This window comes from Mesoplodon bidens (genome assembly GCF_964165515.1).
Source record: "Mesoplodon bidens genome assembly, chromosome: 19".
In the NCBI taxonomy this organism is placed as follows: domain Eukaryota; kingdom Metazoa; phylum Chordata; class Mammalia; order Artiodactyla; family Ziphiidae; genus Mesoplodon; species Mesoplodon bidens.
This window is the reverse complement of record NC_138179.1, coordinates 41,718,296-41,744,688: the sequence shown is the minus strand read 5'-3', so window position 1 is coordinate 41,744,688 and position 26,393 is coordinate 41,718,296. Positions and strand designations below refer to the sequence as shown.

General features: G+C 54.6%; 1 protein-coding gene across 3 annotated transcripts; it reads right to left on the bottom strand.

The window, feature by feature from the left end:
- Positions 1-2,900: 2,900 nt before the first annotated feature.
- On the bottom strand, positions 2,901-25,718 carry C1QTNF1 (C1q and TNF related 1). Of its 3 annotated transcripts, none has more exons than XM_081219098.1 (4): positions 25,320-25,437; positions 8,135-8,300; positions 5,687-5,826; positions 2,901-5,107 (listed from the first exon to the last, which is right to left on the bottom strand). In XM_081219098.1, the coding sequence occupies exons 2-4, from the start codon at positions 8,281-8,283 to the stop codon at positions 4,557-4,559; spliced, it is 840 nt and encodes a 279-aa protein (XP_081075224.1). In that variant the 5' UTR covers positions 8,284-8,300; positions 25,320-25,437; the 3' UTR covers positions 2,901-4,556. The 3 variants fall into 3 exon arrangements, with proteins under 3 accessions (XP_081075224.1, XP_081075225.1, XP_081075223.1); XM_081219099.1 differs by having other exon boundaries at positions 8,135-8,297; positions 25,320-25,427; XM_081219097.1 differs by lacking the exon at positions 8,135-8,300 and having other exon boundaries at positions 25,320-25,718.
- Positions 25,719-26,393: the final 675 nt, after the last annotated feature.

Sequence of the window (26,393 nt, the reverse complement as noted above, 5' to 3'; positions counted from 1 at the left end):
CAAGTAATGCTGCTAAGAACATTCATCCACAAGTTTGTGTGTAGACATATATTTTCATTTTTTGGGGTTACATACGCAGGAGTGGAATGACTGGGTTATCTGTAACTCTATGTTTAACAGTTTGAGGAAGTGCCAGACCATTTTCCAAAGCAGCTGCACCATTTTACATTCCTGCCAGCAGTGTACAAGGGTCCCAATTTCTTTACATTCTTGCCAACTTTTGTCATTTTGATTACAACCATCCTATTGGTTGTGAGGTTGTAGTTCCCTGTGGTTTTTTTTTTTTTTTTGCTGTACACGGGCCTCTCACTGTTGAGGCCTCTCCCATTGAGGAGCACAGGCTCCGGACGTGCAGGCTCAGCAGCCATGGCTCATGGGCCCAGCTGCTCCTCAGCATGTGGGATCTTCCCGGACCGGGGCACGAACCCGTGTCCCCTGCATCGGCAGGCGGACTCTCAACCACTGCGCCACCAGGGAAGCCCTCCCTGTGGTTTTGACTTGCATTTCCCTGGGAGCTAATGATGTTGAGCATCTTTTCATGTGCTTCCTGGTCATTTGTTTATCTTCTTTAGAGAAATGTTTATTGAGACACTTTGCCATTTTTAACTGGGTTATTTGTCATTTATTATTTGTTTGCAAGAGTTCTTTATATATTCTAGATACAAGTCCCTTATCAGATACAATTTGCAAATATTTTCTTCCATTCTGTGTTGTTTTTTCACTTTCTTAACAGTGTCCTTTGATGCAACATTTTTTATTTATTTTTATTTTTATTTTATTTTATTATTTTTTTGGAACGCTGTGTGGCATACGGGATCCTAGTTCCCCAACCAGGAATCAAACCCATGCCCCCGGCAGTGGAAGCGTGGAGTCTTAACCATTGCACAGCCAGGGAAGTCCCTAATGAAGAAAATTTAAAATTTTTATGATGTCCAATTTCCTTGTGTTACTTGTGTTTCTGGTGTCATATGTAGGAAACTATTGCCTAATACAAGGTCATGATGTTTTACACCTAAGCTTTCTTCTCCTAAGGCTATTACTTTAGCTCTTCTATTTAGGTTATTGATCCATTTTGAGTTAATGTTTGTATATGGTATGAGGTAGAGAGACTACTCTTTTGCATATGGAGGCATCTTGTTTTATTTATTATTTTCTGTAACCTTCTGGTTTTTTCATGATTTGGGCAAGAAACTCTCATTTTATCCAGTCTCATTACTGTGGCCCAATAAAACTAGCTTTGCCACCATGCCATTGTGTTCCTGTAGTGAGCCCCACAGAAAATTATCTTTGAGCACGCGCGTGCGTGCGCGCACACACACACACACCCCATGGGATTGGGCGTGACCTCCTCACTGCTCCCGGCCCTGGCTACAAAGACTCCTGAAAGCTCTAACATAAGCAGTTCTTTCCTTTGGCTGAGTCATCAGCCATTTCTAAGTCCTTTTGCTAAAACACAAATATTTGTATTGCAGCTGAGTTTATCAGAACTTTTCCCGGGATGGTTAGCCAATTCCTCAATAGCTAGGGTCAGGACATGGGGAAAGGAGCCAATGCAAGGTAGACTGCTTTGGCCAGGGGTCAGGTGGAGCAGATAACTAGGGGCCACACGTGCTGTTCTCCTCAGAAGATGGCATCCATGTCACACTGCAGTTAAAGTCCTAGAAAAGTCCTCTAGACATGGCAAGTACCATGTCTTATTTGTCATTGTGCCCCCAGCACCTAGCACCTGGGCTAGCACAAAGCAGGAGCAAGAAAGAGCAGAGTGGAAATGTCAGCAGGAAGGGAGTGGAAGATTGGGTGTGGAAGAGATTAAAGAGTGAGGGACCCTGAAAGGGGACTGGGTGGGCTCCAGAGCAAAGGCTGCCTCCTCTTGCATGCTGGCTTGGCCGGCAGTGGGACAGGTGATACACACTCCACGCCACGTGACTGTCCCTGGAGAGAGGGCGCGCAGTGGGCACCTGGATGAAGCTGATTCATTCTTTCCATGCACCTTTGGGAAATGCACTCAGCCCGTTCCCAGCTGCATCCTCTGCCCGGTGGCCTCAGCTGCAGGATGGTGAGGCCCAATCTTTGCCCTGCAGGGAGCGGGATTGCAGTGTCCTCCTGCTCCGGTCTGGCCCCAGCGCAAGGCCGAGCACGGCCGCACCGGCTCACCCCAGAACCAGGCAAAGGGAGGACAGCAGCTGTTTGTCAGCCTGCTGGACCAAGGCAGCTTCTGCACTGCCTGCTGGCAGTCTGATAAGGGCCCTGGCCACTAACCCAGATGGCCAACGATGGAGACAAGAAGAAACATCTGCTCTTCACCGCTTGGTCATAAAGGGGGCTGTTGGTGGGTGTATTCAAGCCTGCAAGTTGCTGTAGTGGGTTGAATTGTGTCCATCCATGGGCCAAAAGATTGGTCCAGGTCCTGACCTCTGCTAACCGTGAATGTAACCTTACTTGGAAATAGGGTCTTTGCAGATGTGATAAAGTCAAGGATCCTGAGAGGAGGTCATCCTGGATTTGGGGTGGGCCCTAATTCCAACAACTGGGAAAGAAGGGAGGGGGAGATTTAAGAGATCCAGGAAAGAAGGCCACATGAAGACAGAGATAGGCAGGGATTAGAGTAATGCAGCCACAAGCCATGGAACACCTGGGGCCATCGGAAGCCAGAAGAAGCAAGGAAGGCTCCTCCCCTACAGGGCATCCAAAGGGGCCATGTCCAACTGTGAAATGCATTCCTGTGACGAATGAGGCAGTTCAAGGCCCAGCCTGTGCCTGCTGGGTACCAATGTCCCCAGGTACCAAGCTGAGGGCCCCCAGGCCTCCAACAGGCAGTAGGCGGGGTTCCGGCAGTGGGGTGGGGTGGATAGAAAGGAGGAGGATTTGGTTCAACACCCAAACTGAGGAGGCCACGATGCTGAAACACACAATTCCAAGTTTAATGTTTCCTGGAAGAGCACCGGGGCAGCACAAAGCAGGAGGCGGGCGCCCTGCTCCCCAGCTCACCCACACAAATACACAGTTTTTAAAGTCTGACCAGCAGAAGTCCTTCAGAGGGAAGGATGTGTAGACCCCAGACCCAATGGCCAGGCTCAGGGAGGGCAGAGGGATCGGTCAAGATCAGGGCTTAGCAGGAAGGCAGTGGGAAGGAAGGCTCCCGTAGGGGCTTAGGGCCCAAGCAGGCAGGGTGACCCTGGCCCTGGGCGTTGATGTAGAGAAGTGGGGAAGGGCTGCCGGGCCAAAGTCAGCCACGGGCCGGAGCACCAATCCAGGCAGCGCCCCACTGTAGGCATCCCCCCAACCCCCCTCAGAGCAGAGGTTCTGACCCTGGTGGTTGGGACGTGCCCTCTCTCCCCTCTCAGACGCTGAGCCATGCAGGAGCTCCTGAGACAGGAGCGGGGAGCTTTCCAGTCCCTTCCAGCTCTCCCCTGGTCTGGGGCTCAGGAAAGCCCCCTCCTGCATTGGTCTTAGGCTGCTGGTCAAAGAGGCCCCAGGGGAGGGTGCTGGGGCGCTGAATGGTGAAATCTCTGGGAAGCAGGACTCTGAGACGGTGGGTGAGGAGGGTCTATTGAACAAGTTGTGTAGCCATGACAGCTGCTGCAAAATCAAAGGTCCTGGGTCCTTCCACAGCTAACCCGTTGGAGAGGAGGGACAGAAAGCCAATGCCAGTGTGACAGGCGTGGGGGCCCCGTCCAGGACGCAAGGGTGGGGCGGGGGAGCGGGCAGAGCCATACCAGGATGCACGGCTCTGCTGGGTTGTACTGAGCTGGGCTGCCAGGGGCCATCTGCCGCCAGGAGCCTGCGGGTTCCGGCAAGCAGGCTGCTCACCGACGCAGAGGCCATGGCCGAGGGCTTGGCTGTCCCTCTGAGGAGCTGACCCTTGCTGCCCAGTTCGAACCCCCTTGCCGTTGTGGCTCAGAAAGACCAGCTGAGCCCTCGGGCAAGGCCACAGGAATGTCCACGGGATGTGGACGTCAGTCCAGCTGTCCCCCAAGAAGGTTCCTACGTGGCCTAAAATATTAAGCCAGACATGGTTTTCCGGTCCCCACGCCCCCCACCCCCTTCCCCTGTCACCCTTGGCATCCACTTTAGATCTTCTCTTACAGGAAGTCTCTGGCAGCCTCGAGGGGAGACAGCCCTCCTGCCTGGAGCCAGCGAGGCTGGCAGAAAGGCAAAAATAATAATGCCTCCCTTTCTTTTCCATGGTTTACTTTGCTCCTTTCACAACCTTTAGAATTGGCTTAATTATTCCCAGCAATGGGAGCAAGGGTGGCTTACTCTGGGACACCCTGGCGCGTCGTGGCACGCGTGCAGGGGTCACTCAAGGACGTGCACACAGAGGGGAGCTCTCGCAGGCACCCGCCTGGTGATTTCATGGGCGGACACGGCAAGGCCTGGGACCACACAGCCGATGTTGCTTCCCACTCCCACGAGGGGCGTCATGTCGAATGCCAAAGCTGGGGAGGTGTGGGCCGGGGAAACCCGGGTCGGGGACGGGGTCTGGTGGAGCAGGGCGGGGCACGGGGACAACGGGAGGTTAGCCTGTGGCGATGGAGGTTAGCCCTAGCGGGCGGCTAGGGCTCAGTGGCAGGCTTGACCAGGTAGCCACTGAAGGTGATGTAGGTGTCAAATTCATCGCTGAAGATGGCGTTCTCGCGCTCGCCCTTGAAGAGGCGCACCCACACCTCGTCTTGGTCCTGAAGCTCCAGCATCAGGCTCTGGCTCTGCATGATGCTGCGGTCGCTCACCTGGGCGTACAGGATCACCACCTCCTCCCCGTTCTTCATGATGTGCAGGTATGTCTCCTTCTGGTTCCAGGTGTGCACATTGAGGCTGAAGAAGTAGATGCCGGGCACATAGCAGTAGAATTTTCCCGTGAACATGTTGAAGTGGCCGTAGAGGTTCACGAACTCCGTGTCGAAAATCACCGTCTGGTAGTAGTCGTTGCTGTGCAGGGGCTTCTTCCGGCCCACCGAAAAGGCAGCGTAGTGGTTTTTGCACCGGTCCCCGGGGGCCCCCATGGACCCTTTCTGCCCTTTGGGTCCCGCATGGCCCCTGGCACCCATGGAGCCTGTTTTGCCATATTTGCCTTGCACGCCCCGATCTCCTCGGTCGCCCTTCTCACCTAAATGGGACAGGAAAACACGTGGCGTCAAGCAACCTCAAGGATTATTCTATTTTCATCCGGAAGCAATCTTTTTTTTTTTTCCTTCTTGAAAGTCCTGGCGAAGAAACGGGAACGTATGGCTTTATCCAAAAGCAACAGGAGCAGCAGCTGGGCCCACGGCACCCTCCGAACAAATGACCTACAGACGCAGGGGCTGGGCCTGAGGATCTGGGACCCGGGCCGCTTGGCTTCCCGATTCAACCGTCCCAGACTGTGCAAGATTATCTGCTGCTCAGGGGACCGTGAATCTGAGGCTTGCGGCGCAAAGGCAGGTGGGGTGAGACCCCAAGCGGCCCTGAGGCTCCTTCCCCTGTGGATCCCTCCCCAACCCCTCCTCTTGGAAAGGGGCCAGAGCCTCAGGAACGGCATTTCCTTCTCCCCCCTAGATGACAGCATGCCTCTGCTCGGTGCCCTGAGGGAGCCATTCTGCTCCTGCCCACTCCTCCCTAACTCCGTCTTCTGCCCTGCCCTCCAATCAGGACAGAGCAGTGCCCCCTCCCCAGGGGACGGTCCCCCCTGCTGGTCTCTGTGCCTGACCTTTCAGGATGGTGATGTTGATCTGTGGCACCGGCATGGCCTGGTACATGGGAGTACCAGGGTCACAGCAGCGAAAGCACCCGGATGCGGGAGGCTCCTCTTCCGGCCTGGAGCTGTATTTTTCATGCTTTTCTTCCTCCCTAAGGGAGAGTAAAGACATCGCCATGAAAGTCAAGAGCTCTCAGAGCCAAGAACTCTTCTCTCTTCTACCACCAGAGGGCCCAGGGTACCTGTCTCGCCTTCTCTCACCTGGATGTGTGAGGCTGTGTTAATTTTCCCTCCACAGAGACTGCGTTGGCTCTTGGCAAATTCTGAGGCTTTTAGTGAAGGTTCAGAAAGAGCCCCCTGCCCTCTGTTGACAGCAATGACAGTCGTGGAAGCAACGATAACAAAAACGGCAGTAATTTGAGAAGCTTCGCAAGATAGAGGCTACGTGGGAGAAACCTGGCACGTGACGTGCCAGTGGAGTGACTGGACATCCCCTTCATGTCTCTAGGATTCTAGAAGATGCTATGTTAAGCTGACTCGTTTGCAACTGAGAGGGCTCAACCAGATGTGCTCCTGGGGGGCGGGGGCAGGGGCAGCGACAGCGCCATGCTGCTACCCCAGGGCGTCACACTGCACCGCACCGCGCTATCTGCTTGCAGCTCTTTGGCTGTGACACGACCATCTTGGAGGTGGCGCAGTCCCTCTTGAAGGGTCAGCTCTTTGTCTCACTCTGCTCCCATATTCAGACCACAGACAATCCAGGAAATGGATCTATACACCCTAAACTCAGCCACCTACAAGCCCTAGTCTCCCAGATGGACCCCCGCCCACCTCTCACCAGAAGTCTCCATTTAGAGATTCAACAAGCCCCACATGAGACGTGTCCCAAACTGATGGCCCATCACTGCTGCTCATCCCTAGAATCTTCTCTTTCCAAACCCTGTTCACAGCAGCAGCAGCATCACCAGTCGCCCAGCATGGAACCCTCAGCCTCACTGCAGATGCTTCTCTGGCCTCACCAATCCATTCTGAGGATCATGGAGTCCTGAGGAGTCAGCCCACCCCACCATCAAAGTACCTCCAGGAGCTGGGCCCTTGGCTCCCCTCACCTCTAGGGATCACTGCTGTTCTGAATGTCCTCCTGGAATTCATCTCTCCCTTGCCAATTCATCCTCTGTTCTGCTACCCTCCAGCATTCTTTCTAGGACACCATGAAATTTAAACCTCTCCATGACTCCCCTGTAGATGAAGTTCCAGAGAGACCCTTTCCCACCAGGCTCATCTTCCCTCCCATCCTCCACCCTCCGGCATCCAACCTCCCTACCCAAACGACCTACCAGCCCTTACACTGCCAGACACTGGAATGGCCACACTTCACATGTGCCATCCTCGCTGCCAGGCAGCTTTCCCCTCCTGCGCCTGGGATGCTCCTCAGGTGTCCTTCAAGACCCAGTCGCTCCTCCTCCTAGCCTTCCCCAACCCCCTCCCCCACCCCGCACGTCCACACTGTGGACACACTGAACTGGATTGTGTGTGTCTGTCCCCCCATAGCCTTGGAGTTCCTGGAGGCCAGTGACTGTGTCATTCACATGTGTGTCCCCAGTGCCTAGAGGATGGCCAGACCAATAACGGCCCTCAATCAATGTTTATTGAATGAAAAGAAGGAGGAAGAAGAGGAGAAGGAGAAGAAAAGACAAAGAAGAAGAATGATGTTACTTTGCCCCAAATCCTATGCAATTCCATTGTACTCCAAGATAGCCCGAAGCCTCAGGTATCAAGTCAGCCCAAAGCTCAAAGTGATAAAGAAACTCAAAGTCAGCATCAGGTGTCTAGGACCTCACGTTTGATGAATGACATTTTCATGAGTAATCCTAAGCATCTTATGTATCCCTACAAAATATCCCAAATAGCCTGGAGTCTATATATCATCGAAGGTCATATATATGAAGACAGTGCCATTTGGAAGAAATTCATAACTTTTCAAGGAAAGCCACCACTTCTTGTGCCAGTCTTCAGCCACCATCCCCCATCTTGCAATGTGATCAGACATCAGGGTGATGGAGATCAGCTCTCAGCCCAGCATCATCCCTGTCTCCTACTTCCAGGTGATACTTAGAACCCTAGAAGGTATTCTCAAAGGACAGGCAAGGATGCAAAGAAACCGAGAGCTGGGGGTTGGGGTTTTGGTGTGTTCTTCTTTTAAGGATGTGGCTGCAGAACCTCACGCAGACCCACATTCCTCTGGGGTTGGAATGAGGCTGGGTTACTGTCCGCAGTTTCAGATAACAAGCCCGGGTCACTGACAGGAGAAATGGCGCCTCTGTCCCCCAGCACCGGCTCCTCAGCCTTGGCCTCTGCTCCTTCCCCTCTAGCTGCCAACGAGCCCCCTGGGGCACCTGAACCCCAGGCTCATCCCCGCCGCTGAGCCAGCGCTCCTGCATCCACACCGCACAGCCTCACCTCTCAGCATGGTCCAGCGGTGGCTCCCTGGTCCCCTGCTGCTGCTGCTGTTCGTGCTGCCCACGGGGCACGCGGCCCAGCACCGGGCCACAGGCGAAGGCCAGCAGCAGGCAGCACGCCAGCGTGAGTCCCAGCCCACGGGGGCCCATCTTCCCGCTGAGCCCTGCTGGGGAGACACACGGGGAGGACATGGGTTGGAAGGGCCCTGCAGGGAAACAAGCCTGCAGTGCTTGCCCGACCCACTAAGCTGACCCACTAAGTGCTTCAGCTGCCGCTCTTCCTGGGACAGCGATCACACACTCACACTCACACACACACACACACTCACACAAGCTCAACATACATACTCACAAACCCCGGTGCACATTCATACACATATACACGTGCCCTCACATACTCACACCCATTCTCACACACTCAATACACACTCATACACAAATACACTCTGTACACACTCAAGACACTCAGTACACTTACACACTCAGACCCACACTCTCTTGTGTTTACACTTGCACACTCAACACACTCACGTGTACTCTGGTGCACTCACGTGCATGTACATACACTCACATGCACACATGCATGCCCACACCAGGCATTCACACTCTCAGCACACTCACAGACTTATACGCACAGACTTGCACACCCTCACGCACACGCCCTGGGGCCAGGCTGGCGTTGGAGCACCAGGCCACATGCTGCTGCTGAGCATGGCTCTGCCTGGCCCCCCACGCCTCCCAGGAAGGAGGCCCCTCAACCCTGAGCTCTGCAGATGATCGTGTCTCGGCCCTGTTAGGACAATGAGCAAAATCCCGAATGAATCTGGGGGGTCCACTGTCCAGGGACTTTGCCCCAGCCTGCACTGTGGGGCCCGGTGGGCAGGCAGGTGCTGACACGTCGCTCTCTGGCCACCAGGGGGCGCAAGAGCGTGTCCTCGAGCATCTGATGTTGGGCGGGGGGCGCCCAACCGCAGAGGGCATTTATTGTCATCGAAGCCAGCCCCATGTCTCTCCAAAAAGCTCTAGACCGGATCCTCTTTGTCCAGGATTGAGATAGTCCTTCCAGAAAGAGCTGTCCACTGGGGGTTCCCAGTGAGCCCACTAGGGGGCAGTGCTTGGGCTTAAAACAGACAAAACATCCCACCGGTTTCTCACCGTCAGAGGTATCACCCTGGCTAACCCCAGCTGTGGGATTTACGCGCGTGCCTCAGCCGTTTCTGGTGTGTGGATTCAGAAGTCACACGTGCCTCGACTGTTTCTGGTGGCTGGGAAACCTCCCCATCACGGGGCAACGGTGGTCAATCCCAGCCCATTTTGTTCACTGGATCATACAATTTTAACACCAAAGGGGCTGACAAGGACACCTAATTGGACCCCCTGGCCTGCACAGTGAAAGAACTGAGGCCAGGGGAGTAAGAACGCCTCCACCCTGCAGCTGGGCTGGGGCCGGGAACCAGGCATCATGGGGAGGGGCAAAGCATCAAAACAAGGGAACAGCCTCAGAAGGTCCTGTCTGATTTGTCTTTAATTCCTCTTTCATGTCTAAGGAAAACTAAAATACTGAGACGGATTTCTGTTTTTGTCGGTAATCGTCTAACCCAGATGAATGCTCCTTTCACACATCTCGGGCCACCATGGACCTCCTTCAACTCCATGGCTCAGAGGCCTCGCAGCCAGTGAGGGCACGACCCTCTCCGCGGGGCCGACTCTTCGGCTTTATTCTTTATTCTGCGTGTTAGTAGGCTCGCTGTTTTAGCTCTGAAGGCAGAATGCTCTGGCCGCCCTCGCTGCTGGAGCCCCGTGCCAAGTCAGGAGAACCCGGGGGAGGCCGAGGCTCTCCCGATGGATCCTCAGAGATGTGCTATGAGACTTTGAGCCAGGAAGCCTGGCCTCCCCAGGAATCCGCCCACCCCCTGAACCCACACTTCTGCCCGCTCTTCAATTCTCTGCACAACCCCCATCCCCTGCAGTGGATTAGCTGGGCCCCCACCTCCACATTCTCTACCTGCCAAGGGTCAGGACCCAGAGACCTTCCAAATGACAGAGAGACTGCTTGGACCAGCCCCCCTCCTCAAAATGTCCACTACCTCCCCTCCACTTGGCAAAGAAAATTTGTACATGTAAATGTAATTTATAAAATACATATTAAAAGAATCTCTCCCTCTCTCCTCGCCCCCTCTACCCATCTATCATTTCTCCAGGCTCCTTGCCAGGGTGGGCACCACCATCCCCAGTCAGCTCCCACACTTCGCCTGCATTGCCCAGCACCCCTCATCCCGTGTTCAAGCTCCCTGCTTCACGTACTGCAACATACGTACACATCACCTGGGAAACCTTGTGAAAATGCAGATTCTGATTTGGCAGATCGGGGACAGACATTTTCCAAAAGCCCCCAGGTGTTGCCAAGGCACCACAGTTTGAGCACCAGGTTCCAGCCACACCCCCAGGTGGCACCTGCCCACCTGCCCCCATCCTTCTCCCCTGGCCAGGAGCACCTTTTGTCCTCTTCTCTTCTGCTAATAACCAGGCTAACAGGACTGACAACTGCCCCAGGCCCAGTGCTGGGCATCCCTGCATCATTTCCACTCATCCTTACAACCCTAAAGGTTAGGGTTCCTTCCGAGAACACTTCCTCATTAATCGTTTTTACCCCATCACAGGTCTTGTATGGACCTGCGGTGAATCTTTTAAGGAGACAATATTCATTCATTATTATACTGAATTCACTAATGAAGAAACCGTGATGAGAAGTCGATTAGCCTAAGGCTGCCCACTTTTTAAGCCATGGGGGCTGGATTTGAATTCAACAGGCTGCCCTCAGATCACATCAAAATCCTACCCAAGGGACCTCCCTGGTAGCACAGTGGTTAAGAATCCGCCTGCCAGTGCAGGGGACACGGGTTCAATCCCTGGTCCAGGAAGATCCCACATGCCACGGAGCAACTAAGCCCATGCACCACAACTACTGAAGCCCACCCACTCTAGGGCGTGTGCTCCACAACAAAAGAAGCCACCGCAACAAGAGTAGCCCCTGCTCTCCTCAACTAGAGAAAGCCCGCACGCAGCAACAAAGACCCAACGCAGCCAAAAAAAAAAAAAAAAAATCCTACCCAAGACCCAACTCAGGTGCTTCATATTCCTTCTGAAGGCCTCCCAGACCCTCAACTGGAACAAACTCTCCCTGCTCTTTTTTGCTTCCATTTCTCATATTGTCTCATTCTGCAGAGTTTTTCTTGGCCTAGAAGATTCTGCACAGCAGACCTGTGACCTCCTCTGGGCTTGGGATACGGTCTTGTTCATCTTGGACCCACCAAGCATCCTGCAGCACCCTGAACTCAACAAATATTTGTCAGATTGAATTCTCCAAATTTGTTTATTGCCCTATTTCTGTATTTCCTCTGTTTCTCCTTGGCGCCTTGATAATTACTCTCTTTTTCCTTTTCAATGCCAAGCTTGCATCACTTGAAAGGAAAAGAGGTTTTCCTTTCTTCAAACATATTTTTTTCCTGAATCGAAAGTAATATATATTCATTTGGGAAAAGCTGGAAAATAACAGCAAAAGAAAGTACAGAGCTATCTTGGACTCTTTTGTCCCCAGGGTTCCTCAGCCTCGGCACCATTGACATTTGGGCTGGATCAGCCTTTGTCGTGGGAGGCTGTCCTGTGCATTGTAGGATGTTTAGCAGCATCTCTGGACTCCACCCACTAGATTCCATCAGCACAGCCCCACCCCCAGTTGTGAAAATCAAAAACATCTCCAGACTTTGCCACATATCCCCTGAGAGGCAGAAATCCTCCCAGCTGAGAATCAGCCCTCTACCCTCAATGGAAGTACACTTTTGCACGTTGGTACGTTTCTTTCTAAGTCTGGAAAAGGGATTTTCTGTACCTAGATAGAAGAGATGGGGACCAGGATGCAGCCGGTGCAGGGGTGATGATATCCCTGAGGTGAGGGGGCGTGATGACCCAGCAAAGAGTCGGAGGTGCCAGGAGGACTGTGTGAGGGCAGCAGAGGCTGGTGGTTCTCCTCAAGGACCTCCTCTTTGGGGTCAAAGCAAACCCAGAATGAAAGCTTTCCTTCTTCAAAGCTATCTTCAGAACCCTTTTCCTAAGTCCCACAGCAAAGTCAACATCATGACATTATGATCATTTTACTCACTTTTGGGCAAAAACAGTATTGGCCAACATCTAACCAAACTTGGTTCCAGCCCTCTTTAGCAATTTCCAGTGAAACGAAGTGCCCTGCAAGGGGGGAGGTATGCCCCCAGAAAGGTGACTCAAAGAATGTGCTGTGCTCAGTGAGGCAGGTCCGGGGAGCAGTCCCCAGGACTCCTTGGCCAGTGGTGTGTAACCCTTGTGAATCTGGACCCGAGTGGTCCAGTCTCCTGGCTGCCTTGCGGTCAAGACATCTGAGGTTAATTCTAACATGACTCAGAACTGGACTTGCCTACCCCAAATCCTGCGAAGACATTCATGTTCCAAATTCCATAGCAATTCCATGAACCTCTTTATCTCCCACCCACTCCCTTCAGGACATGCAGCTCCTCCCCTCCCCTCTTGTCAACCCTCCCCATCTCCCTGCATCTTAACCTCCCCCAGCAAGGAAGAATCCCCCTCTACAGTAGGTGGGAGGGGAAAAGGAGGAATTGGGTCAATGACAGGGTCCGGAGGAAGGCAGGAAGTCTGAGAACACTTCCTGGTTAATCATTTTTATCCTCCCAGCCCTCAAATGGATCTGTGGTGAATCCTCTAAGGAGACGATATTCATACACAAGTGCAAGTTTCCTTATATCCGTTTAAAATCGGTCCTGTCATTCTGCGGGGCCCGCCCACCTCCACGGTGTCATGCCTGTGTTCTGACAGTGAACTCCTAGCCCTCAAGCTCCACGTTTGCCTTTTGTCTTGTTGCCAACCCCGCCCAGTGCCCTTTGACAAAAGCATTTTATAAACCTAGTTTTCCCTCTTCCTTAATCCTCATCGGGTAACCAGCTGTTCTGAGAGGCGAGAAGCCTAGGATCTCCCTGGATTAGAAGGAGTTTAGAAGACAAGTCGAAATGCCCATGGACCTCAGGAATTCCCTCTCAGCAGAAAATTGAACACAGGCATGGTTTACTGGATGCCCGTGATTTGCACAGCATCGGGTAAGAGCTTGGGAAACAGTGATTCCACCGCACATTAAATATACTCCCTGACCTCAAGATTACCATCCATGGGGACTTCCCTGGTGGTCCAGTGGTTAAGGATCCACTTCCCAATGCAGGGGACGCTGGTTCGATCCCTGGTCGAGGAAATAAGATCCCACATGCCACAGGACAACTAAGCCCACAGGACAACTAAGCCCGTGCACTGCGACTAGAGAGAAGCCCATGTGCCGCAACAAAGACCTCGAGTGCCAAAACTAAGATCCGACGCAGCCAAATAGATAAAAATAAATAAGTATTAAAAACAAAAAAAGAGGGCTTCCCTGGTGGCGCAGTGGTTGAGAGTCCGCCTGCCGATGCAGGGGACACGGGTTCGTGCCCTGGTCTGGGAAGATCCCACATGCTGCGGAGCAGCTGGGCCCGTGAGCCATGGCCGCTGAGCCTGCGCGTCTGGAGCCTGCGCATCCGGAGCCTGTGCTCCGCAACGGGAGAGGCCACAACAGTGAGAGGCCCGCGTACCACACAAAAAAAAAGATTACTGTCTAGTGAAGGAGACAGATATGTACACAATCACAGCTCAAGGCAGAGCAGCAGATGTTGACTCAAAATGTGACATTCTAGGCCTGTGCTGTCCACTGCAGTGGCCGCTAGCCACCTGTGGCTATTTCATTTTAAACCAATTAAAATTAAAGAACATTCTAGGGACTTCCTTGGTGGTCCAGTGGTTAAGACTCCATACTTCCACTGCAGGGGGCACGGATTAGATTCCTGGTCGGGGAAGTGAGATCCCGCATGATGCACAGCATGGCCAAAAAAATAAATTAATTAAATTAAAATAAATTAAAGACCATTCTAAATTCCATTCCTCAGTCACGATAGCCACATTCCAGGGGCTCAATGGCTACAGGGAGGTGGGAGCTACCTTACTGGACTGCACAGAACATTTCAATCACTGCAGAAAGCTCTGTTGGGCAGCTCTGTTCTATTAAGATGAAGTTGGGGGGTGGGGGAGTAGGAACTATGAACAAACAGCGGGCCAGAAATCTGGGAGTCATTTAGACGCCTTCCTCTCACATATCTGCCACATCGAGTCAGTCATCAAGCCTCTTTAATACCTCCTGAAGGTCTCTGCTCCTCTGTGCCATTTGATGCTTTCCAGGAGCTCTGGCTGTGTCCCAGACCTCAATTCACCCAAAATAAGTATCTTTGTCTGGCGCCTGGACACCACCCCCAAATTTTACATGCTTCTCCCAAGGAAGCTTGGCATAAGATAGGACTGTCTCCCACACCTAAGGTCTTCTAGGTCAAGAAGGCGAAGCGGATCAGCATCCAATCAGTCCCTGTTTCAACACAGCATCAACCATCCCTCAGCCACCAGCAATCCTTCCGCACATGTGCTCCTGCCACCCTCCCCTCCCTGGTATCTTCTCTACCAGAAAGGAAGCCCTGGGGCTGCCCCTCTCTGCTTCGACATCTGGTGGAAATTCTCCCGTTGAGACACTCAGAGCTCTCCAGTTGCTGCAGAAGGTTCCCTGGACTCAGATCCTGGGGTGCACAGAAAAGAGAAAGCCGGGCTTCCCTGGTGGCGCGTGGTTGGGAGTCCGCCTGCCGATGCAGGGGACACGGGTTCGTGCCCTGGTCTGGGAGGGTCCCACATGCCACGGAGCGGCTGGGCCCGTGAGCCATGGCTGCTGAGCCTGCGCGTCCGGAGCCTGTGCTCCGCAGCGGGAGAGGCCACAACAGTGAGAGGCCCGCGTACCGCAAAAAAAAAAAAAAAAAAAAAAGAGAAAGCCCCATGTTGGGGTGTCCCTCTGGCCCTGATGACCATGAGGACTGTCTAACATGTGATGTCTGCTTTCCTTCCCCAGAAGCCATTCATCACACTCATTTTCCACTTACCAGACTCCTCTGGTGATGGGCAGGAGGGAGGTAGAGTGGCTTCCACTTGATAAATGACATTTGTTCACCAATCCCAGGAAGCCATTTCATATCTAATTTTCCCTTCTGTAATGGGGCAGCCCCAGCCAGTCTCGGACCCTCTCCCGCTTCCTCCCAACCTTAGAGGAAGCAGCAGTGGGGGCTGTGCATCCTTTATTAGAGGAGCTCTGGTCAACTGGAGGTGAGCTGTACATTTCCCAAAAAATGAGGGCATCCTGGCGCCCAGCTCACTTGCTGAATCTCCGTCTTTCCCTTTTTCCAAGGAGCTGTCCTCTGGCTTAGAGGAAGAGGGTTTATTTCTTTTGTTTTGTTTTGTTTTGTTTTTTGCGGTACGCGGGCCTCTCACTGCTGCGGCCTCTCCCGCTGCAGAGCACAGGCTCCGGATGCGCAGGCCCAGCAGCCATGGCTCACAGGCCCAGCCGCTCCGCGGCACACGGGATCCTCCCGGACCGGGGCACGAACCCGCGCCCCCAGCGTCAGCAGGCGGACTCCCAACCACTGCGCTACCAGGGAAGTCCCCGAGGGTTTATTTTTTTTAAGGTTTGGGGGTTTATTTGGTTACCTCCAAAGCCCAAGGCCAGCGATAGAGATGGAGTCTTCCAGGGCTACTTGCTAATTAATAAACGAGGGCTTCCTTTGTGCTGACTTGGGATAAAACAGTGAAGGAAAGAGAGGCCAGGCATCCTCCCATCCTGCAACATCTCCATCCTCTCCTGAGGCAATTCACTGCACCTAGACCAGGAGAGGCTTACCTGGACCTGAGAGAAGACACTGCCTAAGTTTCTGCCCAGGCCCTGCAAACAAGGAGACCACGTAGGCTGCAGGCGGTGGGCCTTCGGGGGCACCTGGCCAGCCCAGCCTCCCCAGTGCAAACAAAGATTTCCTTGACTAGAGCCCTGTCCTTAGATCACCTCCCAGCTGTGAGGCCTCGGGCGGCAGGCTTGGTCCCTGCTTTGAGAACCGTGTGAGAGAGAAGAGCTACTGACAGCTCGTGCCTTGCCGTGAGCCCGCGCTGCAGGTGGCCTGGCCCACGTCCCACTGCCCCACAGAGGTGACACCCTCGGGGGCTGACCATTCCCAAGACGGCGGGAGGAAAAAAGCTGGGAATTCCACAGCCTGTGGCCCGACCGCACCATCCCTTTTACAAGCACCACACCGTTTTTCGTTTTCCAGGGCCTAGAAATCACTGCCGCATTTTACAGCCATCTCCGGGGAAAGCTTGGCAAAAGGTAGAACTTTGTCCCACGTCTAACAGCTTCTAAGTCAAGAGTACAATTTAGCTCAGCACCCAGTCAGTCCTGCCACTGCCTGCTGCAGCCCAGACTGCTCTGGTTGAGATCGCTGATGTCCAGCTCCCGTGCAGGCTGCAGGGCGCCTGCCGGCGATGACCGCCCACCTCCCGGCCCCCAATCCGGCCCACGCTGTCTCCCTGTGTTTACCCTCCATAACCTCCCCCTTAGCGACAGGTGTTTTCCAGACGTGTCCTCAGCCCTCAGCCCTCAGCCCCTCTCACTCCAAACACTTTCTGCCCATCGTTTCCTGTGTGATAGCTTCAGTGGACAGCTCCTTGATCCTTGTCCCCGGCAGGCGTCCCCGGCCACCAAGCTGTAGGCCTGCGCTCTCCAGATCATTGGCCTCTGGCCTCTGGGGCCAGTTAAATTCTTTACAACTAAACATAGTGAAAAATTCCATTCTCGGCCACTCGAGCACATTTTAAACGGCTACCCTCTTGGACGGCACAGCTGGGAGGACACTTCCATCATCGCAAAGTCCTAGTGCGCAGCGCTGGTCCAGACCCAGATGGCCAGCTGTCTCCAGATCATGTCCTCTTCGCTCTGTCGTAAGATGCTCAAGCCCCCAGTTAGTTCCCTGTCTTCTTCCCCAGCCTCCACCATCCCTGCTCCTCCTCAGCGCTTACAGCTGTTCACACAGGGCCCCCGGCCCGCATCTCCGAGCTCTGCAGACTTCGGCCTCTCTTGCACCGTAACCAGGCCCCCTGGAAGTCTCTCCTCTCCCTCCCTTCGGGCGCTGTCACTGCTTCTTTCTCCGCCCTGCGCTGGTCTCCCCGTCTCTCCTCTACCTTCCAAACTGCTGGCCAGAGGCAGCTTTCAAACCTGCAGATCTGAATGCCCCCCTTGGCTCAAAAGGCTTCCATGAAAATAAAGGAAACATTTAAGCGCTGCGCCTCACCATCTGCCTCCTGCCTCATCTCTGGACCCCTTGTCCCCACCCCTGCATGTGCATCCTTCACTCCAGCCAACTGGAGCCACCGGAAGTCCCAAGTCACACCACGGTCTTGTCCTCTGTCTCTTTCTCCGGCCACCTTCCTCGTCGCTGTGTCCTTCAGAGCCCGGCCTGATGCCACCTCCTCCAGGAAGTTTCCTCCCCCAGTATCTAGCACAGACTGGCTTCCTTGTCTGGTCCCCCCACAGACCAGGAGGTCCTCATACACAGGAGATGTGTCTCAGTTCACACGTGTCTCCAGTGCCTGGGGTCTGACTTTCAGTATTGACCGAACTCCACAGTCCCTTTCAGCCCTTCCCAAGTAGCAGAGCCATCGTCCAAAGAGGACTCAAGCCAGTGTGTTCAAATCTCTAATTCAGGTTGGGGGTGGTTTGGGGTGGGGGGGAGAAGGGAGGTGGGGAGAGTGACCCAGGGCACCCTATTGTTTTTTATTTATTTATTTATTTTTGGCCACACCACGCAGCATGCAGCATCTTAGTTCCCCGACCAGGGATCGAACCCATGCCCCCTGCAGTGCAAGCGCGAAGTCTTAACCACTGGACCGCCAGGGAATTCCCAGGTCACACCATTAAGTGTCATCAGAACGCTGTATCCCAATGTGACCAGGTAGCCATCTTTTTCTCAAATGCTCCTCTTATCAGCACTCAGAAAGCCTCCTGCTTCAAAAAGAGTTACAAGCGCTCGCTTCGGCAGCACATATACTAAAACTGGAACGATACAGAGAAGATTAGCATGGCCCCTGAGCAAGGATGACATGCAAATTCATGAGGCGTTCCATATTTTTAGACGTTGAGAATGGACTTGAGGACATGGGGAGGGGGAAGGGTAAGCTGGGACAAAGTGAGAGAGTGGCATGGACATGTATACACTACCAAATGTAAAATAGATAGCTAGTGGGAAGCAGCTGCATTGCACAGGGAGATCAGCTCAGTGCTTTGTGACCACCTAGAGGGGTGGGATAGGGAGGGTGGGAGGGAGACGCAAGAGGGAGGAGATATGGGGATGTATGTATATGTATAGCTGATTCACTTTGTTATACAGCAGAAACTAACACACCATTGTAAAGCAATTATACTCCAATAAAGATGTTAAAAAATGGCGCAGTGGTTGAGAGTCCGCCTGCCGATGTAGGGGATACGGGTTCGTGCCCCGGTCCGGGAAGATCCCACATGCCGTGGAGCGGCTGGGCCCGTGAGCCATGGCCGCTGAGCCTGCGCTTCCGGAGCCTGTGCCCCGCAACGGGAGAGGCCACAATAGTGAGAGGCCCGCGTACCGCAAAAAAAAAAAGATGTTAAAAAATAAATAGAGTGAGATGCAAAATAATTAATTAATTAAAAAAAAAGATTTACCACCCATTGCCTCCATCAGCCAAAGTTACAAAACACCTCAATGTCCTGCAAAAGCAGTCTAATCAAACAAATGATGGTGCAGCCACACAATGGAAAACTAAAGACGAGGTGGTTTGTCAGGCTGGCAAACTCAAATGCCTTCAGCCATTGGCCATGGGCTGGGTGTAATGTGACAGGGAGGGGTGGAGATTGCTCCGAACCCAGAAGCACACGCTCTGTTTAAAGGCATTTAAATAAATAAATAAATGATGCTGGGAGGGGGAGAGGCAACTTCAGCTGGTAGCACCAAGGACTGACCTCTGTAAACAGACGAATATTTACTGGCATGGAAAGATGTTCGTAAAATGCTGGTGAGTGAAAATGCAGGTTGAAAACATATATACATAAAAACATATCCACACATGCACGTACACTAGCCCAGAGATTTGAAGGCCACCCACCTGGCTGCTAACAGCAATTATCTCTGGGTGATGAAAATACGGATGTTTGCCATTTTCTTATTTTGGGGTCTCTGGGGTTTTCCCCTATAACCGTCACATATTTTTTCACATTAAGTACACATTATTTTCCACTTAGACAAATGATAAGTAAGCCCCACCCTCGGAACTAAGAGAGCATTTTGTTTATTCGGGGGAATTTGAGTCTCTGCCTAGAAAAGGAGAACAGGGACGGGGCTTGAGGATGGTGTGGCAAGTTTGTGGCTCAGGCGGGACTGTGGGGGATATAAACTGCCCTCGTGCTGAAGTCCCACGTGCTTTTTTTTTTTTTTTAGAGAATTTTTTATGTATTTATTTTTGGCTGCATTGGGTCTTTGTCACTGCGTGCAGGCTTTCTCTCATTTCGGTGAGTGGGGGCTACTCTTCATTGTGGTGCGCGGGTTTCTCATTGTGGTGGCTTCTCTTGTTGCGGAGCACGGGCTCTAGGCGCACAGGCTTCAGTAGTTGCGGCACGCGGGCTCAGTAGTTGTGGCTCTCGGGCTCTAGAGCGCAGGCTCAGTAGTTGTGGCACACGGGCTTAGTTGCTCTGCGGCATGTGGGATCTTCCCGGACCAGGGCTCGAACCCGTGTCCCCTGCATTGGCAGGCAGATTTTTAAACACTGCGCCACCAGGGAAGCCCAGAAGTCCCACGTTCTTTCGCAAGTGTTTGTTGAGTGTCCACTGCGCACTGGGAAGAGGGCTGGATTCTAGGGACACGGTGGAACAAGAGGAAGATAAGGCCCTCCCCTGGGGCAGCTGAACCCTGGAGTTACCATGGGTACTGATTACGCTGGGAAAGGCACCCAAGTGGGGCTAGAATCAGGCCAGCCAGGGAGAACACGTTTTGTAGAAGCAGGGGATTTGTCCTGCCTTTGACACACCAGTCACTGGTGTACTTGCCACTGAAGGAAGCTGCCTAAAGCCACAAAACAGGAGAAAATGGAGCCAAATCTTTGAGGCCATCATCAGGACGTCTGTTCAACAGCCAGGTGAGTTAATGGGCCCAGGAGCAGCCCCGTCATTTATCAGAGATTCCTTCTAACAAAGCTCTGGTTAAGCACCTGCTGCCTGCCGGGCTCTGGGCACGTGCTTTATGGAGGCTACTGAACTTGTCTCCTACAGTCACCTCGATTTCTCAGCAGAACAAATGGGCTCAGAGGGAGGGAGTCACTCACCCCAGGCCCTGCCGTGGCAGGGGCTGCAGCTCAGGTGAGACCCAGGTGTGTCTAACAGCAGAGCTCTTGCCACTTCGCCTCGAGGGGGCCTCCAGAAAGATGCCGGCTAGGTAGGACAGGCTGGTCCTGACAAACCACCGTCCTGAGGGCACTCCCGCCTGCCAGGCGGGTGTCCATCTGCTAAGCTCACTCGGTTACGGTGGGAACAGCGGCAGCAGCCCCGGGCCCTGAGGAACTTATCCCCCAGGTGAGACCTTGCATTCATCCCTTCAGCAGATTGCTGAGGGCCTGCTCCATGCCTGGCACCATGCGGGGCACCAGGGATCCGTGATAACCGTCCTCATCAAAGCAGTGTGCTAAGATCTCCCGGTGCCAGCATCTTAACATCCACCACTGGAGCTCAGTTCCTTTGGGTTTAGGCACAGAATCACCAGGAACCTCCCTCACACCTCAGAATGGAAGGGGCATGGGGGTTGTGGCCCACTGAATGTGCATTTTGAAGACACTGCTTTTGCAGGGTAGAGAGAAAACAGTGCATAGGTGAGCTCTGCAGGGGAGGGGAGGGGAAAGCCTACATCTCACAGGGATGGTGAACGGTTCCACCCTGACCCCCATGCCCTCTGATGCTCAGAAGCAAAGGGGACTGAGGCCGAGTGCAGCTGGCAGGAGGGAATGATGTAAAGAAGTGACATTCTTTGCAGGGGGTGCAGTGAGCGTGCCCTGTGTCTGCCCATCCCTGGGGGCTGACAGGGGTCGGGTGTGGGAGGGGCCCCACAGGAGAGATCCCTGCAGAGAGGGAACCAGGAGCAGAATGGAACAGAAGGGGGAAGGGCAGGCATCAGACTCCAGCCCAGCGCCCCAGCTGCCCGGGCCTGGTTCTGCTTGTTCTGCAGGGCCCATTCTCAGGGTCTCCTCCTTGTAGGTCAGGCCAGTTTACAGAACCACGGGTCTTGCTCTCATAGCTATACCTTAAGGGGTGGGGGGTAGATGTCCTGAATGCTGGAAGACCTGAGTGCCATGGCCACCCCAAACCCCACCCAGACCCACCCATCTCTCACCAGAACTCACTTTAGACTCTTCACAAGCAGAAAGGGCCCAAGTGTTTCCAAGCGCACCCCAGTCCCCCACCCTGACCACCAGCCTCAGAACCTGCAGAGCAGAGCTGCAGGGCCCAGCCCAGCCGATGTCTGGCCTGCATCCGGCCGCAGCTCCACCAGGGCTGGCAGCCTTCTCAGGAGAGGTCCTTTTCCTTCGCTGGTCCCCAGGGCAGAGGGCGGCTGGTAACCAGATGTCCCCACTTGGGGACAGCGTGCAACGGAGGCGAAAGGTTTGGAGCCTCCCCCCAAGTGTGGATTCACCAGCGGCTGGCAGCAACGTCTGCCCCAGCACAAGGCACCAAGCACCTGGCGTCCGCGTGCTCCCCGCCTCCCCCACTGCCCGCCCCGCCTGCCTGCCTCTTTCCCGCCTGTCCGCCTCTTCTCCCGGGCTCCCTTCCCATCCTGCCTCCTGCCCGCAGTCTCCTGCTCTGCCCCATCTCATTTCAAGGAAACTTCCTACAGGAGCCAGGGAGGTGGTCGGGCAGGGAGGTGGTCGGACACGGAGGCGCAGGATGGGACAGGATGCCCCAGTAGGACTGTGCCAGTGCTGCCCACAGCTGGACAGTGTTTGACTCCAAAGGCCTCTGGGCAGGCCAGGGACACCCCGGTAGGCAGTGGGGGGCCTCTGGCGCTTCTGCCCACACCCATCCTGCTTTGAGCCCAATTCTGGGAAGCAAGCGTGGGCAAGGATGAGCGGCTTCCCGGTGTCCGAGCGCCACTTCCACCTCCAGCTGCTCAGGCCCCTCTCAGCTGCAACCTTGACGAGGGAGGACCCAGAGCTAAAGCTGCCCCCAATGAGCTCAAGAGCTCCCACTCCTGCTCACAGCATCGAGCCCCTCCCCGAGAGGCAGGAAGACAAGGGTCGGAGGTCACAGGCTGCAGTGGCAGAAGTTTCACTGCGGGGCTTGGGGAGGAGGAAAAGAGCCAGTGTGCTCGCTTCTGCGCTTCTGCATGTCCGTGGTTAAGAGCAGAACTGGTCCTGCCAGGCTGAGGATGCCTGGGCGGGGCCCCAAGAATCCTGAATCCTGGGCCCGGACCGGCTCACTGGGCTGCCCCTAGAGCACGGAAGGAAGCACCTGTTCAGGCTTTGATGGTCCTTTTCCAAATCCTTCTCCAAGTGGGCAGATGTTCCCTCGTACTGTGTGAGGGGTCAGGGAGGTGTCTGGGGTCCAGTCCAGGGAGCTACCTTGTCTCATTTGACTTTACGAGAAGGCAGATTTCAGCAGGTGAAAATAATAAACCTCTGCCCACACGGTAGTTACACCACCAAGATGAATTGCCCCAGGAGACTATCACCCCCACTTAAGATGTCTGGACTCTCAGGGCAGGGAGACAAGGCTGCTTCCAAAACCCTCACATCTCTCTCCAGTGGATGGGGCAGGCAGAGTTACCTTAAGCAGTCAGCAGAGTGTGGGGACCATAACAAAAAGGAAACTTCTTATTCTTCCTTTCCTTTGCAAGCTATCACCACCACCTCTCCCCTAGGGCCCTGGAGCCTCAGCCACCCGAGATCCAGGAACAGGGACTCATGCAAAGATCCGGCCCCTGAAGACAAAAAACGCAATGGCAAGCTCATGTCTGGTGAGGATGCCCAGCAGCACGACTGTATCTACAAAATTCTTTTCATCTTTGTTTTGATGGGTGAAGTTCAATGCCAGAATATTTGGTTTATGAGTCACGCTAATTACAGCTGGGGGGGGCGGGGGGGTGGGTAGGGCGGGAGGCACCAGGAAGAATAACAGAAAGAAGCATGTTCCAAAATAATTATGCTGTGCTGGTTGCCCTAAATAGGGAGGTTACGTCCCAGCAATGAGGAGGGAGTTGCCTGCACCCTTCCTGGGGCCATGTCGGCCTTCTCGGCCCCCACCTGTGCGCGTGTCCCTCACTGGATGGCTGCCCCTGCCCCAGACAGGCAGCGGTGTCCTCTGGCAGGAAGAGGGCCCATCCAAGGCCTCTGGCACCTACATTTGTCTGTGGCCCTGACCTGCTTCTCACCAGCAGCATGTTCCTTGGCATCCCAAGAGACTCAAGATGGGAGAAGGAAAACAGAGAGAGCCAGAGACTAGGGCTAGAGTCCCTGGGAAGCAGACCCTGGCTGTCCTTCTGGCCCCAGGGAACTTTCTCTGTGGGCAGCTGGGAAGTGGAAATTTGGAAACTCGAGAAGCTTGGGTTCCAGCTTCGGCTTGGAAAGTTGTGCATCCTTGAGCAAGTCACACGCCTTCTCTGGGCACAGAGATGTAGGCCTCAGGTCCTCCATCTACTGCCTCTGGGCAAGTCACAGCCTCTCTGAGCTTTTCAGGGGTGAGAGTGCCATTGATAGAATTGTTGAGAATCAGCATTTGCTCACTGCTTGCTGTGTGGGAAACACACACACACACACACACACACACACACATCTATGGCTGCCATTATTTATATTGCCACTGTTGTTGGGTCATCTCTAAGCCCCGCCTCAGCTCTCAGGTCAAGAGGGAGAGTGGAGAAGGGGGACCGGAAAGGGCAGCTCAACCCTCTGCAGCCCCCACCTTCCCTTCACCTGTATGTTTCCTGCCTCTCTAGTTGGCAAGGACAGTGAGCGGGCCTCCTGGAGAACGTATTTCCCACAGCAGGCCTCTCCCTGCAGTACGCACAGGCAAGTGCCTCGACTTGTGAACTTGCACGTGGGGCTGTCCGCCTGCTTCCCTGAACTATAAAAAGCAAAGGCCCAGCGTCTCTGAGGACCTCACATCCTCCCCCAGGGACCCAGGATGTAGCTAGTGGTTGAGAAAACTCAGTTTCTCAGGACACTCCCCATTTTCAAAGCTCGGAAAGAGGAAGCTCCAAGTGTGCCGAACTGCCTCCATTCTTAGAAACCAAGTGAGACAGAGGAGACGGGATCAAGTCACAGAGAGAAGCAGCTTCCTCCCTTCCTCCCAAGTGGATCAGGAGGGCCCGTGAGCACCTAAAGCACGTTGGGGTCCCACGGAAGACACAGCAGCTGTCCAGGAATCGGCACGGTGGGGCCCAGGCTAACACAACATGGGTGCCCAGGACAGGCGGGGATCACACCTGTGCCGTGGAGATGCTTGGTACTTGGTAGTGCACAGAGAGGCATGTACAGTCCAGAGGCTCAAGGGCAGCTCAGTGACTCGGGCCCAGACCAGGGCCACATTCAGTGGTGTGGGCAGACCAGAGGGTCCCCCGAGAGGGACATTATTTTTTCCTGTCCAGGCTGGATCCCCTCCAGGAACACCAAAGCCATTAGATGCAGGGGCCAAAGCCAGCATTCCCTGTTCTGTGTAGGGTCCAAGTTGCCCACAGGCAGGGCTGGCTCTCAGACAGTCCAGGCACTATTGGGGTAGGGTCTCCCCACCAGGTGCAGAGGTGACTTGGGTATCACTCCTTTCCCTTTCACACCCAGGGAAGAGTGAAGCAAGATAAACACGCCACAAAAATCGGGGGAGGTAACAATCATTCCTGACAGCATCTGTCTGCCACAGAAGCCCCCTGCTCCCTGGTGAAGAGAGGGAAACCACGGCCACGGCTCTCCACGGCACCTCGGCTCCGAAGGGAGTATCAGGAACCGGCACGGGGCCCTTCTCCGCGAACTCCTGGTCTTTCTGCCCCTTTGCCGCAAGTGCCCTCCGGCCCCTCCCACCCCGCTCCTCGCCCCATGTAGGTGTCTGTCTGCTCCGCGACCGGGCTGAAGCCAGGAAAAGGAGCACTGGATCCCCCCCCTTCCTCCCACCCCCGCCAGGGCCACGTCCCGTCCGCCAGGCCACCTACCTCCAGCCACCAGCGTCCGGGAGCGAGCGGGGCGCCCGCGTCCTCCCCGCGGCCTCTCTTAGAGCATCTCCCAGCGGCGGAGCCCCCTCCCCGCCAGGTCGGGGGAAGACCAGACTTGTCGAAGGAGAGAGCAGGCAGGAAGGAAAAAGTCCTCCGGGAAGACGGCGCAGAAAGTTGTCGGGGTGCAGGACAGCCGGCCGCTCCCCGGCACCTGGATCTCCTCGGCTACAAGGTCTCTTTGGCCAGAAGCGGAAACGCGGTTTCTCGAAAGTAGAGGAAGAACCGAAGAAAGCGGGACAGACGCGTAAAGAGCAAACCCGGGCCAGATGTGAGTGGCCGCGGAGCCTCGAACGCTCCCAGCGCATTTTATCCAAACAGCAGCCGCCGAGGATTAACTGTGTGTGTGCCCGGGGAGGGGGGGGGGTAGGGGGGAGGGGAGCCCGGGGTGGGGGGAGGGGAGCCCAGCGCAGCCCTCCTCCTGGCTACCCTGGGAGTTGGCGGGGGCCGGGGACTGGGGGCGGGGCTCTGAGAGTCCGGAAGTCCCTCCAGGTGCGGGAGTGGCCGGGGGTCCAGAACAAGGAAGGTTGGGAACTCCGAGTTGCTGGGTGGCAGGGGGATGGGCTCCAAGGAGCTCCTGGCGCGCTTGCAGCCAAGCCCCTGGAATCTGTCCCCAGATGGTGGCAGACGTGAGACATCCACCTGGGGTCCGGGGACCATGGACAGGTCTGGGGGAATCTCTGAACCCCCGAAACAGAACACAAACTTGCGTGTGTGCCCGTGTGTGTACACACATGTGCGTTGTTGGACGCTGATGGTCTAATGCTTTGATCAGATTCTTTGAGGAGTCTGTGATCCAAAGGTTAAGAACCCTGGCTAGGGGTGCAGACTTTCCAGGGGACGTGTGAGCCAGGGCAGGGTGGGCGAGGCCAGCTGGAAAGTCAGCATTTCTCAGTCTCCATCAGGCCTTTCATTCCTTGATATGAAAAACAGACATTTTCTCCACCTTATACAACTTCCTTGGCCCCTCCTCACATCGTGATAAGCTGCCCTAGGCTTCTCGAGAGCTGCCCCTGG